We start from the raw sequence: 16,793 nt of genomic DNA, 5'->3' as shown, positions 1-16,793 counted from the left end.
ACTGTACAGCACACACGGGTATGTGTATGAGGGTATTCAGGACTGTGCATCCTCTCTCTGGTCTGTCTCTTTTCTACCAAGAACTCTTTTGGTTCCTCTTTTGGGTTGGCGTGGGGATGAGTGCGAAGGGGAGGGTACCATGCCTTTGTGATGTCTCTGAAGAGCAAACCAGGGCTGCAGTAAGGAGTGTCATTGAGTGTGTGGTTGGTCGTCCCCAAGTCCAGGGCCACCAGCATTGTGACAACAGGAGTGTCTGCAACGTGTAACACACCCAGTGGAAAGAAACCTCATTAACTCAGAATTTTGTTTAGGGTACTCTTTATTTGTGATCAAAACTTTGAAGCCCAATGGTAGGGACCATAAAATAAATGAAGACATCTCTGTCTTATAATACTTAGAGGATCCTTTAACTCAAGATTTGTGAACATGGCAAAAAGATTAGTTTAAAAAGATGGAAACTGTCACTCTTGTAATGACAAATTCATGAAGTACTTATTGATCACAATAAAGTGATGAATAGGGTTTGTGTTTAAGCTCATTTTCAATACTAGTTCTTAAATTTTAAAAAGTTACCTTTAATTATCAAACTAATGAAGACTCATAAGAAAAGACAGTCAATATAAGGGCAGTTGTCTTTCTTTTTTTTTTTTTAATAGAATATAAAGAAATTCATTCATGCTTCTCCTTATGAATTGCTACTCTTCCCAAGACTCTTTAATTTTGAAGGAGCTGTCAGCTAGGATGGCTGTGGATGAAGAGACTTCTTCCAGGACCAGCCCAGGTCCCCTGCCACTTTGACAAATCTGAAGAGTGAGGTCCTTGGCTTGGCAACCCCTAAAGCCAATGAGCCGCTAGAGACCCACGATCAGGAATGCACTTCCCCATTTCTGTTTGACGTTGCTACTTTTTTCTTTTCCTCAGCCCACCTCTTCTCTGGGTCTGACCCTCAGCCTATTATGACTTAGGTTTGGCCCAAGAACATAGAAGAATCTTCAGATGGAGACAATAATCTTGGAAACAAAATGGCAGCATCATTTGAGTGGTTTCCATGGATTTTCTTTGGAGATAGTTGATTGAGCATCTCCTAAGCCACCTGAATGGTTCAAAACGCAGAGTTCAGTATTTCCTATTTGACTAGGGTTAGGTCTTTATTGAGATCACCATGGCAATCTGTTCTAAGTATGAAAAGGGCCTGTTTAAGGCCAGCTGTTAAAGAGAAGGCACGTACCCAGGTTTGGCACATAGACTGGTATCTGCTCCTTTCTAAAGACAGCACTTTCTGTTTCCAAAGTGAAAATAGATAAATTTTATTTATTTATTTTATAAATTTATTTATTTATTTTATTTTTGGCTGCATTGGGTCTTTGTTGCTGCACACGGGCTTTCTCAAGTTGTGGCGAGCAGGGGTTACTCTTCGTTGTGGTGCAGCCTTTTCAATGTGGTGGCTTCTCTTGTGGAGCACGGGATCTAGGGCGCGCAGGCTTCAGTAGTTGTGGCTCACGGGCTTAGTTGCTCTGTGGCATATGGCATCTTCCCGGACCAGGGCTCGAACCCGTGTCTCCTGTATTGGCAGGCGGATTCTTAACCACTGCACCACCAGGGAAGTCCTTTTCTGTCAAGTCAGACTATCAATCATCCAGACATCCACAGGCCAGAACGCCGAGTGTAGACAAGTCTCTCTTCTCTCTGCCACCTAATGACACAAATGTGACACGGCAGCCACATCTGCAACGTCTCTAGGGGCAGAACAAATTTTAAATGACCCGATAAGGATAATCAAATAGTGTATTGAGAAGTTAAAGAATGACTATTCCCCAGGGAGTTAAATTATAATACTTAAGTTTACCTTCACTGTATTTTCTAATGTTCAAGATTACTTTAAAGGATCCTATAAATATGAAAATAGTAAAATAAAATTATTTAAAATAGGGTGAGATTATTCCCTAAAGGTCAGAAAAAATATAAATAAAGGATTAAACTAAATGGCTTCTGGACACTGTTGGCAATGACTAGTTCGTTTCTAGTATATGGGTGCCCCGGAAGGGATGGAGCATAAAGGAGGGTCTAGAACTGGCTCTTCCCCATCTCATCTCAGTGTTCCTGCTTCCCACCCTGTCTCCCCTACTCCTCCTGCAACAGACAGGATATCCTGGGTTTGCGGAGCATCACCTTAGCTGGAGACCCAGGGTGAGACGGGAGAGGGACCCTCCTGTTCTGTGTGAACAGCAGCTGCAGAGGAGACATCCCTGCTGCCCCTTCTCCTCCCACCAGGCTGGTGGAGACTCGAGAGATGATAGGTGGGGAGTGGCCTTTCCCTCCCTGGGATGAGGCTGTGGTCTGTGTGCAGCTGGGGATGAAGGAGTGGAGAGAGCGGGGAGGCGGACCGCGGTCCCTTCCCCACCCTTCTCTGTGCATTGCAGGGGCCTCAACCGGCAGGTTGGTAGGACCTGGAAAAAGCTTACCTCTGTTGCTGCCGCAGGCATTCGTAGAAGCTCCATTGATAGCTCTGGTACCTTTGGCCATGCACTCTCAGAAAAGACCATGAGATTATGTGTGTCAAAGTGCAAAAAGAAATCTAAGCGCATTTACAACATTCCTCTCACCTCCCTTCTATCCTCCTGAAGATTCTTTGCTTGTTCCTTGGCTACCAGGCTTTGGGAATACCAAGTGGAGGTGCCACACTGAAGGAACCAAGGTAGAGGATAGAGCCCTCTCCCTAGGAGAGAGCACAAGAAGGAAAATTTAGGAAGGAGGAGGGGGGTGGGAGGAAATAAACAAGTCAAACATGAGAGGATATTTGTCTTTCTCTGTCTGATTTACAGATTATATTCCATGAAAAGTTATTACAAAATAATGGCTGTATTTCCCTGTGCTGTGCGATGTATCCTTGTTGCTTACCTATTTTATATATAGTAGTTTGTGTCTCTTAATCCCATGTCCCTATGTTGTCCCTCCCCTCTTCCCTCTCCTCACTGGTAACCACTATTTATTTTCTATATCTGTGATTCTATTTCTGTTCTGCATATACATTTGTTTGTATTTTTTTGGATTCCACATATGTTTTACAGTCTTTCTCTAAGGAGGCTATTTCTCCACACTGCAGTGAATTAGGACATTGCCTTAAATGAAAGGAGGAAATAAATTACAGGATGAGTCCATGGGATCATGGGTGCCTATGGATGACCGCTTTCTTCAGCTGTGATGCTTGGAATAGTAATTCTATGCACTTAGCAGTTAGTTCTTAGTATACTTCAGATGGAGTTTGGGAAAGACAATGCCCATCTTCTATCCAGAGATTTGCAACGCACATGAACTTTTTTCTTTTCTTTTAATACTTATTTATTTTGGCTATGAAGGGTCTTAGTTGCGGCACGTTGGATCTTTGCTGTGGCATGTGGGATCTTTAGTTGGGGCACGCTGGCTCTTAGTTGTGGCCTGTGGACACTTAGTTGCGGCATGCATGCGGGATCTAGTTCCCTGACCAGGGATCGAACCCGGGCCCCCTGCATTGGGAGCACAGAGTCTTACCCACTGGACCACGAGGGAAGTCTCACACACAAACCTTTTATAATTCTGCAGTAACCACAGGTATTCAACTCAACTAGAAATCCCATTGAACTCACTTTGGGAAACAGTCTGATCCAGGAGGGACTAGACTGGTTTGTGTTGACATTGAATACATTTGAGTGAATTGAAAACCAGAATCTGTAACCAGAGTCAGGAAAAAAAAAAAAAAAATCTCTGCAGGACTAAATTGCGTTACTTAGATTTGCTGATTGATACTCTGCTTTTCCTTCTAATAGCTCTTTGAGTTTTTATCTGAGTTTTATTGTGATTACTTTAAGAGCGTGCTAGGTACCTTGAAAGGCTTTTTTCCCAGCCTCTGTGCTCTCCTGCTGGTTAGATGCCTCTTCCTCCAACTCAGCAGCCCCAGGGGGATTTTCCCATTTTTCAAGTTGCCTGTTCCTTCTTTCTTGCTTTCTTTACCCAGAGTTTGTTTTGAACGGGTTCTCGCTCCTTCTTTCTTACGTGTTACTGAAACCATGCAACCCAGATTGGGACTTGAACCCACTGTAATTTTTGTTAAATTTTTTTTTTAACTTTATATTTTAGGACTTTTAAAAAATTATTTATTTATTTATTTATTTTTGGCTGTGTTGGGTCTTCGTTTCTGTGCGAGGGCTTTCTCTAGTTGCGGCAAGTGGGGGCCACTCTTCATCGCAGTGCGCGGGCCTCTCACTGTCGTGGCCTCTCTTGTTGCGGAGCATGGGCTCTAGAGCGCAGGCTCAGTAGTTGTGGCTCACGGGCCCAGTTGTTCCACAGCATGTGGGATCTTCCCAGACCAGGGCTCAAACCCATGTCCCCTGCATTGGCAGGCAGATTCTCAACCACTGCGCCACCAGGGAAGCCCTGTTGTTGAAGTTTTGAATTTTATTTTATTTTTTTTATACAGCAAGTTCTTATTAGTTATCCATTTTACACATATTAGTGTATACATGTCTATCCCAATCTCCCAATTCATCCCACCACCACCCCCACCCCTGCCGCTTTCCCCCCTTGGTGTCCATAAGTTTGTTCTCTACATCTGTGTCTCTATTGAACCCACTGTCTTTTAATTGTGATCACACACCTGGTCTCAGGACTTAATGAACCTCAGGTTCTTTATGTCTTGTCGCAGAAAGAATTCAATGAGAGACAAAGTAAGAAGTGGATTTATTTAGAGAGAAATACACTCCACAGACAGAGTGTGGGCCATCTCAGAAGGTGAGAGGCCCCAAAACATAGGGTGGTTAGTTTTTACAGGCGGGGTAATTTCATAAGCTAACGAGTGGGAAGATTATTCCAACTCTATTGGGGAAGGCGTGGGGATTTCCAGGAATTGGGCCACTGCCCACGTTTTTTTGGCCTTTTATGGTCAGCCTCAGAACTGTCATGGCACTGGTAGGTGTGTCATTTCGCATATGCTAATTTATTACAATAAATGTATAATGAGGCTCAAGGTCTACTGGAAGTCGAATCTTCTGCCATCTTGGACCTAGTTGGTTCTAACCAATATTTGTCATAGGCTATGTCTTTCTTTTAAAGGTTGTGCCCTGCCCCCTTCCCTCCTGTTTCATTATCTCGGCCTCAGGCCAATTCCAATCCACTGTGGCACTCTGCTCTGGCTTCTGGTGCCCAGCTTGGGCAGTGCCACCGTCTTCTTTAAGTTTATGGAGGGAATTTGAGATTCACTGAGGTCTCTGAGCTGTGGAATGAAGGAAGCGGTAACAGAAGGAACTAAAGCTATCTCGGAGAAACACTGCTGAACATCCAGATAGGTCCACTGGGTCTGTGGATCACAGTTTGGGTCAACTTGAGGGCACTGGAGCCACCCTATCTTCTGAAATACACTCTGTACCCTTGTAGAATGAAAGACTGAAAGCTGCCAGGGAGTCTCAGAGCTGGAAGGGCTGCAGGGAGCAGGCAGATTCCTGACTTAGAACCCAATTCACATTCACCACGGGGCAAGACATGTATTCAGAGGTGTTTTTCACAGTTCCTCTTATTCTCTCTGTTTTTAAAAATTAATCCCTTCCTTCCGCTTAATATCTATTTATGTTTTCCTCACAAGACCACTGAATAAAATTATAGGCTTAAAGAGAGGAAATCAAAGCTTTGGAAACTCTGTGGCTGGGTCGCAACAAAGACTCTCCTTGATCAAACTCTAGTCAGTCTCCTCTGAGACAGCTTCTAGACTAAACCCCAAACTTGGTCTATAAAAATGCAGACTCCCCCCCAAACCCACACCCCACCCTGCCCCCTGGCCCACAACCCACTATGAGACTTGAACAGATACTGGCTTAGTTTCCAACACCTCAAGGCCACATCCCGAGGGTAACTCCAGCTCCCCCTTAAAATTGCTGCTTGAAAAAGCTCAGTGTTGCCAGGAGAATTTACTGTCTGTTCCAGCCCAAACTGGGAATAGGGAGGTAGGCTGCTGAGCCCCCCCACTGAGCAGTTACTTTAGAAAGCTTGCAATTATAAATGCCTTCTCTGCCCCTTTGAGACGCGAATCTTCTACCACCCAGAATTGACTTTTCAGGGACCTGAGGGCTGTCTCTTTGAGATGCAAGCATTCAAGGAGGTAAGGTCACAGTCTGCTCCCCGGCTCCTGGCTATCTTTCCTAACTGATATCATGGCCTCCTGGAGAAGTTTGTTCCGCCTCTGTGTAAGCACCAGTAGACAGCCCCAGATGGCCTAGTCATGTGGACCAACCCCCTTCCCAGCCCCCAGTGCATTTCCTGAGCACACGTCAGTCTGGAAAGGTCTCCAGCCTTTTGTTTCAGCCAAGTTGAAGTCAGTTCACACTGGACTCTTTTCCCTATTGCAGTAGTTACTATTGAATAAAATCTACCCTTACTGCTCTAACTAGATTCCAGCTTCGTTTATCCTTGACGGTCAGGGTGTTGTTGGCATTCAGCTTCTCCTGACCTCCATGTGCCCTTGACTTGTTATCATTCCTCCCAGGTTTTCATCTTTCTTTTTCGCTGAATATTGGAAGAGCAACGGTCAGATTCTCCTGGCAGAGGATAAATCTGAAGCATAATAGAGGGTGTGTGATGGACCTTGGCTAGATTATAATCATTAGCATATTATCTGATTTCTTTCTGAATGATTGACTCAGATGTTGGGTAAGACAATAAAAATTCATTTTCTCTTTGCTGTTTCTTTTCTCCTTTCCTCAACCTTTTCTGTTCTTCCTGCTTATCCTTTTTGTAACAGGGTGTAACCAAAATATTACACTGGAGGTCTTAAATTATATTTGATGTATGACATGAAATGCATTTTCCCGACATAGCTCTGTTATCTAAAAAACTGCATTTATGTTTTGGTGACACAACCAAGCCAAAGATCAGGAGAAGGTAGGCTTTACTAATTGCAACAGGTAAGAAGAACCCCGGGGATATTTTCCAAATCAGTGTCTCTCCGAATAGCAAAATTCGGGAAGTTTTAAGCTAAGGGGGTACATGTATATTAATGAAAGGGCTTGTCAGTTGACAGAGTCCAGGCATTCGTTGACTGAAGTTATGAGGGTCAGAAAAGGTCAATGTCGGGCTTCCCTGGTGGTGCAGTGGTTAAGAATCTGACTGCTAATGCAGGGAATGAGGGTTCGAGCCCTGCTCTGGGAAGATCCTACATGCCGTGGAGCAACTAAGCCCGTGCACCACAACTACTGAGCCTGTGCTCTAGAGCCCACTAGCCACAACTACTGAGCCACGTGCTACATCTACTGAAGCCTACGTGCTCTAGAGCCTGTGCTCGGCAACAAAGAGAAGCCACCGCAGTGAGAAGCTTGCGCACCTCAACTAGAGAAAGCCCGCGCACAGCAAGGAAGACGCAAAACAGCCAAAAATAATAAAATAAATAAATTAAAAAAAAAAAGGAAATGCCAATGTCATCATCCCTTAGGTTCCAGCTGTCCTGGTGGTTGAGCGCTTCAGGCTAATCTTGACCATTGCAACAGAACTGGGAGTCTTTACAACTGATACATTATCTTTACTATTGTTACTTGTCTTGCCTGATAACAGTCCTTTGTTTCTGCATTCTTTTGTTCCCTTAAGATCGTTACTAACTGAGACCTTTTCAAGGGCAAGCCTTGTGCCCAGGCTGAGATCACAAAATGACTTAGGCCAAAAATGCCTTCTCTTCTGTCAAGAAAGCCATGCCTGGTTCTCTTTCTCCAGGGACCCCCTACCCTATCTGCTTACATCTCTACTTAGCTAGAGTAAACCTTCTGAGCTCTAACCGTCCCCTTTCCATGCTGTTAGACCCAAACGGTCTACGAGGGATTCCAACTCGCCCAAGAACCGCCAAGAGTCGAGAGCCGCTGCAACACGCAAGAGGTTTATTAGGAGCCGATGCACCGGGGTTCCCTGAACCTCACGCAGGAGGCCGATGGGGAACCCCTAAAAGCGGAATCACATACTTTTTATAGGTTTATTTACTCATAGGGCGGGTATATTCTCACAATGATTGGGTAAATGTGGTGACTTTTGAATTCATTGGCTTAGGAACTTTTGTCCCACCTTCTGGCCGTTATAGTTGTCTGTTCATTGTGGCGGTTAGGGCGTATACCTGTTACGGGCAACTGGAAAATTACCCGCTGTCTGGCAAGTCCCCGTCAACTGAAAAACTCCAAGAATTGGTTTCGATAGGGAGAAGGAGTGGCGCACGATAGGGAGAAGAATTGGTTTCGATAGGGAGAAGGAGTGGCGCACGATAGGGAGAAGAATTGGTTTACGGGAACAAGTGAGGGGGTGGAAAGTCCCTAAAGGCCCCACAATGCCAGTTCAGGAGAATTGAAGGAAGGCCCAGGGTAGGATATTCCAAGGTCACTGCTCCACTGGAGTGTCAGTGTGACAGCTGATATTGTCAGTTGAGGCCAGAAGTGACTTAGTGAGAACCAGAATGTGGGTGGGATGACTTGACTGGACGTCTTGCCTGCCCTAGTGTGGCCCCTTGCAGAAGGGAAAGCCCAGAGTTATCTCGAGAAGCTGGAGGGGTTGGGTGAGTATCCTGTCACCCATCTGCAATTCAGTTTAGTGATTGTGGATCTCCCAGATTTCCCTGTCTATACCAACATGCCCATTCACCGCTGTGGTTGTCAAGGATAAGCTACCAGGGACTTCCCTGGTGGTGCAGTGGTTAAGAATTCGCCTGCCAATGCAGGGGACACGGGTTCAAGCCCTGGTCCATGAAGATCCCACATGCCGTGGAGCAACTAAGCCAGTGAGCCACAACTACTGAGCCCGCACGCCACAACTACTGAAGCCCGCGCGCCTAGAGCCTGTGCTCCACAACAAGAGAAGCCATTGCAATGAGAAGCCCGTGCACTGCAAGGAAGAGTAGTCCCCGCTAGCCGCAACTAGAGAAAGCCCACGTGCATCAGTGAAGACCCAATGCAGCCCCAAAACAAATAAGTAAATTTAAAAAGAAAAAGTGACTATAAAAATAAAAAAGGGATAAGCTACAAGATGGGCATCTCTACCAACCAGACCAGCAAAACAGAGACTGAGGAATGTAACACCAATGACAAAATCCAAACTTCCATGTGGGACAACATTCTTCAACCACAAACCCTAAGTACCTCCAGGAAATATTGTAGGACATTTAAAGAAGTGTATAGTAAACACTTGGTAAGTGTTAACTATGTTACAGGCACTGTGTTAAACACTTTATAAACATTATCTCATTTAATCCTCTCAAGATCCTGTGTGGGTAGGTTCTGTTACTACCGTTATTTATAAAGAAGACGGACCTGGGAGAAGGTAAGTAATTTACCCAAGTGACAGAGCAAGGACTTGAACTCATGGTGTGATCCCTTCCCACCTCTCTGATTTTATACCCTTACCAGGTGGGCCCTCTCTCGCTCTCTTTTTCAGAGCCCAGGTGGTCTCTTGGTCACCGCACTGAACTTCTGGCTCTTGCTCCTAAAGCCAAGTACACTCTCTTGTAGCCAAGTACACTCTCTTCTAAGACCTGAGCACATGCTGGTCCCTCGGCCTAGACTCATCTTCCCTCAGATAACACGTGGATTTCTCCCTCCCTTCACCCAGATCTCAGTTCAAATATCAGCTTTTTGATAAGGTCTTCTTTAATTCTCCTATCTATAATGGCATCCCCAACACTTGCCAATTTTCTTTTTTTTTTTTTTTTTTGCGGTACGCAGTCCTCTCACTGTTGTGGCCTCTCCCGTTGCGGAGCACAGGCTCCGGATGTGCAGGCTCAGTGGCCATGGCTCCCGGGCCCAGCCGCTCCGCGGCATGTGGGATCCTCCCGGATTGGGGCACGAACCTGTGTCCCCTGCATCGGCAGGCGGACTCTCAACCACTGCGCCACCAGGGAAGCCCTTAGAGATAATTTTTTCAGCCAGGACTTCTGCCCCCAACTCCACCCTGTGACTGACAACTTAATATCTCCACTTGGCTGTCAGTCAGCTTCCTCAAACTCCCTGAGGTTCTACCCCAAAGGGAGCTCAGATCCCTCAGATCCTGCCTTACCCCAATGTGCTGTTCCTGCAATCTTCCTCATTTCAGTTAATGGCAACCCTATTCTTCTGATCCCTTGAAGAAAAACCTTAGAGTCACTTTTCACGTCTTTCCTTTTCTCACACTTCCTACCCAAACTGTCAGCAAATCGTACTCTCTATCTGCAGCAGATATCCTGGCTTCAACCACTTCTCACAGCCTCTACCCCTGCCTCCTGTCCTACTCACCTTTGCTTCTCACCTGGATTATTGCAAGAATCTCCTAACTGATCTCCCTGCTTCTGGCCCAAGTCTCTTTGTTCCCCCACAGAGCAGCCAAAGTGATCCTCTTAAAATATTAGTCAGATTACATCACTCATCTGCTCAAAACCCACCAGTAGGCTTCTATCTCATTCGTAAGAGCCAGAGCCCTCCCAGTGGGCCAGTATCTCTGCACTGTCTGTGCTTCCTTACCTTTCTGACCTCCTAGATAACTGGAATAAATAACTGCAATATCTGTTGGAAGAATGGATGAATTCACAGCAAGATCTGCTCATTCATCTGTTTGTTATCTGTCTTTCTCCACCTGAATGTAAACACCATGAATGTAGAGACTTGCACGTAGTAGGTACCCAATAAATACTGATAAGATGAATGAACGTCTGACTATCTGAACTCAGGCTATCTGACTACGAAGACATCCGCTTACCCCGCTGTACACCACATCGTAGAGCAGCTGGACTTCGGGGCTCTCTGGTTTTATGATACACTCCGAACCTTCCCCGCATCATTTTTCGCTTCTCCCCAGCCATTTGACACTATATTACCCTGCTTTCCTCTCTTGAGAGAGATTTCACGGTGTTAAGTTTTCCTTCTATGCTAATGGTTACCAAACTCAGAATTTCAGGTTCCAGACCTGAGTTTTCAAACAGCTGCTGTGATGAAACCTGGTCCTTGAGAACAAAGTAAAAAAACTCTTGCCACGTGCCAGCACACAGTGTGCAGCCAATCAAGGTTAGTTCCCGTTCCTTTCTTAGGACACAGAAAAGGTGCACATCGGTTCCACTTTACACTGGGGTGCAGATGCGGGAGGCGGGGGACCAGGAGTGGGGTGGCTCTTCGGCCGGCAGAACATCTCCATTTTATTTTATGCCTGCCCTGTAGGCTTCACCTCACTTGCATCAACGTGCAGAATGTGGAAGTGAAAAATCTGTCTCTGGCCACCCTGCCCCCGCTTAGGCACTCCTACTTCCTTCCTCTTCGCTGTAAGATTAGGTGCTCTTCCTCCCTGGACAGGAGGCACACACACGTCTTTTGGGCATGTTCTTGAGTGTTTCAGCAGAAGCAGACTTCCAGCCACCTCCCGCGAGCTCCGTGATGCAAGTCACATCACTTTTTTCCTTTTGGTAAAAATCAGTTCCTCATTTGTAGAATGGGTACACTATTCACTCTGTCTATGTTATGAGGTTCAAATTATGTAGTAGGATGCAGTAGTACTTTAAAGATATTAGGCATATACACTTTTTATTTATGTCAAAATAAAAGTATTCTATGAGAAAACAGAAAAGTGGTTGCCAGGGGTTGGGAGGGGGGAAATAGGGAGAAGTTGGTAAAAGGGTACAAACCTTCAGCTATCAGGTGAATAAGGTCTCAGACTGTCATATAAAGCATGGTGACTATAGTTGATAAAACTGTATTGTATAATTGAAATTTGCTAAGGAGGCAGAACTTAAATGCTCTCACCAAAGGGGAAAAAGAAAAGAAAAGAAAAAAGACAAATATGTGAGGTGATGGATATGTTAGTTAACTAGATGGAGGTATTCTTTCATAATGTATATATATATATATATCAAATCACCACAGTGTACACTTGGACTAACAATTTTATATGTCAGTTATACTTCAATAAAGCTGAAATTTAAAACGTAATAAAATAAGAAAGTGTAGCCCTTATAGTCTATGAAATTCTTCTATAGTATGTAAACTAGTCTTACCTCAGAAACACAAGTACAGGGCACAGTTGTTAAGAATCCGCCTGCCAATGCAGGGGACACAGGTTCGAACCCTGGTCCGGGAAGATCCCACATGCTGCAGAGCAACTAAACCCGTGAGCCACAACTACTGAGCCCCCATGCCACAACTACTGAAGCCTGCATGCCTAGAGCCCGTGCTCTGCAAGAAAGAGAAGCCACCGCAATGAGAAGCCCCTGCACCACAATGAAGAGTAGCCCCCGCTCGCTGCAACTAGAGAAAGCCCACGTGCAACAAAGACACAATGCAGCCAAAAATAAATAAATAAAATTTTTAAAAAAAGAAAGAAACTATGAGATTAAAAAAAAGAAACACAAGTATATGCTTCTTGGAGTAAAAAGTTGCATTGCTTCCTCCACCTTGAGCCCTCCAAAGAGCATTTACTGTAATTTGAGACTTTTCTCCCCAATATTTCTAGGACCTTTATAGAGAAAGAGGAAAGAGTAGAATTTTTTCCAATTTGAGGCCTGTTCTGAATTTTCTTCTCACAGCTCAATCTTGCTTCCATTAATTTTTAAAAGTTTTGTGGTTGTTACCAGTAAGACATAATAAAATATTTTTAAAAGATTTAATTTAAAGAAAAAAAAATACCATGCATTAGTTTCCTATGGCTGCTGTAACAAATCATCACAAACTTGGTGCCTTAACATGTCACACGTTTAGTGTGGTAGTTCTGATAGTTATGGAGGCCGGAAGTTCAGTATCAGTTTCTCTGGGCTAAAGTGAAGGTACCACAGGGCTGTGCTCCCTCTGGAGTCTCTAGGGGAGAGAATGTTTCCTTGCCTTTTGCAGTTTTTGGTGGCTGCTGGCATTTCTTGGTCCATGGCCTCTTCCTCGTTCTTCAAAGCCAGCAATTTAACATCTTCAAATCTTGCTTTTGTCATCATCACATCTCCTACTTTCTCTTCTCTGTCAAATCTTTCTCTGCCTCCCTCTCAGAAGGACACTTGTGATTGCATTTATAGCCCACCTGAATGTTCCAGGATAATCTCTCCATCACAAGATATTAAATTTAATCACATCTACAAAACCCCCTTCCTCTTTAAGATAATATTCACAGGATACAGGGATTATGACCTGGATTATCTTTGGGGTCATTATTCAGCCTACCACAGAAAGGATGCCTTTTTTTTTTTTTTTTTAAGTCCAGAACTTTTAAATCAACTAGGAAACTTTTGTAAATCAACTTATACTTCAATTTTTTAAAAAAAGTTCAAAAAATTTTGTGCTAAATAATAATAGTAATACTTATATAGTGCATTCTATGGCCTGGACATGTTTTATGTGTGTGTGTGTGTGTAACCATTTGTTTCTCACCTTAAAGATTGACTCTTTTTTTTTTTGGCTGCGTTGGGTCTTTGTTGCTGCATGCAGGCTTTTCTCTAGTTGCAGCGATCAGCGATCAGGGGTTACTAACAAAGCCCGTGCGCCACAACTACTGAGCCTGTGCTCTAGAGCCCAAGAGCCACAACTACTGAAGCCCACGTACCTAGGCCCACGCTCTGCAACAAGAGAAGCCACGGCAATGAGAAGCCCACGCACTGCAACAGAGTAGCCCCAGCTCTTCGCAGTGCAAGAGACCCTTTGGCCCACCTACATCACCCACTTCACTTTTCTACTAGTAAAAGAATTTAGTTATTCCAGTAATAGCAGTGAGATATTATTTAGAGCAACTGAGAGGGAAAGGAGAGGTGGAAGGATTGTCTGTCCATTTGTGTTTACAATAGAAGTAGAATCATTTAAATTTGAAACGCTCTGTCTACCTATCTTAAAGTATATTTACAGGGAAGTTATAAGCCAAAAAGTTAGTTGATGCAACTGTTTAACAAACCTCAGTTAATTAGATAACCAACAATAAACTATGTGGATAGCAATGAAGCTAAACTAATGGGACTTGGTAGCTACATGAATGGAAAAGTGTCATAATAGAAAATACAGCCATCTCAGAATAACACTGATGATAAGACGTGCTTCCTGAAAGCATCAGGAATTCCAGCCCACACTTATGGGGATGCATGGGCAAGAGGAAATTTGATACGTTAACAAGTATTACGTAGCAAGCAGTCTACTGAATTACAGTCCTTAGCACACTGTAGACGATGCTAATTTTCACTACGAACACTGATTTTATGAATACTTGGAGGCTTACTGTAACTAGGAAGTCTTGATAATAATGATGATGAAAACACATTTTTGAGCCCTTACTATATGGCAAGACTGTGCTAAATACCACAGTGCATTGATAGGAATTATGAATCTGAAGCACAGCGAAGTTAAGTAACTTACATCAAGTTACACAGCTGAAGAATCGTGGAACTTGGTAAAGGAACGCAGGCAGCCCTTATGGATAAAAATGAAAGGCTATGGAACAATTTGGAACAATCTTTGAGAATCGTTGTTTTGGACATTTAGACCACTGCTTCTTCCAGAGTTGATATTAAAACCATAAGCACTTTTTCTGACCTCTACTCAAGCGACTTTAGAATTGGATTATAATTACTCATTTACTCAGATTTCCTCCATTAAGTTGTCAGATCCTGGAGATCAGAGAACTCATCTTGTTCTTTTTGTTTTCTAAGGCCCTTGCAAAAGGTCTCGCACAGAGGAATGGCTCAATACATGTCACACTCTTCCTTTAATTGTTTCACGTAGTAGAGCTGACCACTATGTTTTACTTCTCTGCTGATCACAACATTTTATTTTAGTAAATATGTATTCAACCCTCTAGCCACGTGTCACCCTCAGGCATGGTGATAGAGTGCTGGTAAACTTACACACGATGCCTGCCCTCAACGAGTTTGCATCTAGTGGGGGAGACAGACGCTGAAGGAGCCATTAATATGATACAGTGATAAGAAAAGTAGGAATGCCATCTAAGCATACGGTAAAGGGGCAGATTCTAAAGAAAGGTCAAGAGAGACTTGTGGGGAAGTGTTTATGGTTGAACGCTGAAAGCTGAGTGGTGGTGAAGTCAGATGGAAGAGGGATGGAGTGGTGGAGAGGTTAGAGAGAGTGTCCTAGGTGGGAGACAGTGTGTTGAAGGTGCACACATAAGAAGCACAAAACTAATACAACTTCATCAGGTTCTTCAGCTTCAGCACAAGAGGGAGAAAGGCCATGGAGAGGCTGGGGGATTAGGGAAGGGCCAGCTTTGAGAGGGACATGTGTTAAGAGTAGGACTTTATCCCAAGGCACTAGGAAAGCACTGGGAGGTATTAAATGAGGTTAACGTCTTGATAGGATTTACATCCGAAATGATTTCACTTGCTGCCGTGCAGAGAATGGCTTGTAAGAAGCAAAATGGAAGGCAGGGAGACCAGTTAGAAGTTATCGCAGAGGTCCAGGTGGTCCAGGTGATGGGGCACGGTGATGGCAAGGATGGAGAGGAGCTTCAGAAGCAAATGCCTAGGCAACCGAGAAGGTCAACCAAGCTCCTAATTAAAGTATTAGAGCAAGACTTTCTCCAACTGCCTCATTATTCTTACTTTCTGTGATCTTTGAGAGAAAAGAGTATTGGCTTAGTATTCTTCGGATTCTAAACTTCATCCTTAAGGCCAAGGGAGCAGCTTCATATCTACAGTGAAGATGAACTGTCAGCTGTGGGTTGGGGGGTGACTGAGGGCTGAACATGGTAGTTTTCAACCAGAGCTGTGCATCCAAATCACCTGTAGAGCCCAGGGTGCCATCCCAGGTCTACTGACTCACACACTCTAGGGTTTTTTGTTTTTTTTTTTTAATGAAGTATAGTTGACTCACAATATTGTATTCGTTTCAGAGGTGCTTTAGATACCCTTTGATTGAGAATTTTGTGTCTAGGGTGGGAAGTACTGAGGGTCTGAACAGGGCTTTTCAGAGTACCGATGTGGGAATTAACAAGAAAGTATAATTTCCAGGACTCGGCAAGCAATTGCATGCGACACACAAAAATGGGAGGGCTCCATCAATAAAGATATTTGCGGATTGTCCTGTAGGGCCCATTACAACCTGGGCAGTGCTTTTATGAGGACTGGATAAAGCCACCCCTCTGGGCACCAGGCTGGCTTGCAGCCCCCATAGGACAGGTTCTCCTGTCCAGTCAACAGTCGTATGTGGCAGTCCTGATTTCCCACCTGGAGACTGGAGACCTCGGTGGCATAGGAGGCGGGCTGGTGAGCAAAGAGGCTGGGAGGTTCAGTTTGGGTCATGGTGTGCCTGAGTGGTAGTAGAATATCCACCTACCTGCAGGTATAGCTGGGAAGTGAAAATGGGGGCTACTGCTTATTTAAGACCAAAGATGATGCTGAGAGCTATTAGCATAGTGCAAAGGCCAAAGGCCAGACATTGATATTGTAAGGTCGGATCTTAACAAACGGCACCGCGAAACAGAGGAAAGCTTCAAGTGAGCTTTATTAGGGAGCGCTCCGGGGCGAGGTTCACTGGTCCGAGAGAAAGGGGCCAGAGAAGTCGTACCCGGGCAAGTTGGGCAAGATTTTATAGGGGAAGAAGGGAAAGGGGTGTGGTGAATCTGGGAGGGCGCAGGGTATTCCTTATTTGGTGGTCTTTTCGGGTATCCTGGGGGGCCGTTGGTCCCGCCCCTCGAAGGCGGGAAGGGCTGGGCTGGGTTCAAAGTCCCCAGGTCAGTTCCTGGAACTGGGTGGTCCGGAATGTCTCCAGGGCAGTTTCTGGAACTGGGTGGTCCGGAGAATTTCGGTCTGATGCAACCTGTGAATCTGATTGTGTTCCCCTGCCTCGGGCCAGTTGGCCTTACCGATATTG

The 16,793-nt window shown here is 44.6% G+C and overlaps 1 protein-coding gene and 1 non-coding gene across 16 annotated transcripts; both read right to left on the bottom strand.

Moving 5' to 3' along the window:
* Positions 1 to 1,487: 1,487 nt before the first annotated feature.
* LOC116754680 lies at positions 1,488 to 10,952 on the bottom strand. 15 transcript variants are annotated; one of them, XR_004350124.1, is made up of 4 exons: positions 10,717 to 10,952; positions 2,170 to 2,716; positions 1,847 to 1,888; positions 1,488 to 1,736 (listed from the first exon to the last, which is right to left on the bottom strand). XR_004350124.1 is itself a non-coding variant. In XM_032633544.1 (3 exons), exons 1-3 carry the CDS (start codon positions 10,817 to 10,819, stop codon positions 1,874 to 1,876), a joined length of 231 nt encoding a protein of 76 aa, XP_032489435.1. In that variant the 5' UTR covers positions 10,820 to 10,952; the 3' UTR covers positions 1,488 to 1,873. The 15 variants fall into 15 exon arrangements, 3 of the variants coding, with proteins under 3 accessions (XP_032489435.1, XP_032489433.1, XP_032489434.1); XR_004350126.1 differs by having other exon boundaries at positions 1,488 to 1,693; XR_004350127.1 differs by having other exon boundaries at positions 2,463 to 2,716.
* On the bottom strand, positions 1,617 to 1,747 carry LOC116754836. The gene has a single exon (XR_004350173.1). It is a non-coding gene; the product is annotated as a small nucleolar RNA SNORA17 (small nucleolar RNA).
* Positions 10,953 to 16,793: the final 5,841 nt, after the last annotated feature.

This window comes from Phocoena sinus, chromosome 5 (genome assembly GCF_008692025.1).
Source record: "Phocoena sinus isolate mPhoSin1 chromosome 5, mPhoSin1.pri, whole genome shotgun sequence".
Taxonomy (NCBI): Eukaryota; Metazoa; Chordata; class Mammalia; order Artiodactyla; family Phocoenidae; genus Phocoena; species Phocoena sinus.
This window is presented reverse-complemented; position numbering and strand designations above follow the sequence as displayed.

Bases quoted from the DNA above. Each gene is read 5' to 3' on its own strand.
- LOC116754680 (XM_032633542.1), bottom strand. From the start codon at position 10,819: ATGGCTGGGGAGAAGCGAAAAATGATGCGGGGAAGGTTCGGAGTGTAT. The intron at 2,717-10,716 runs GTAAGCGGATGT...GCTCTCTCCTAG, and splicing joins ACGATGTGGTGTACAGCGGG to GGAGAGGGCTCTATCCTCTA. The intron at 1,737-2,603 runs GTGAGAGGAATG...TTCTGCCCCTAG, and splicing joins TTCAGGAGGATAGAAGGGAG to AGACGTTGCAGATGTGGCTG.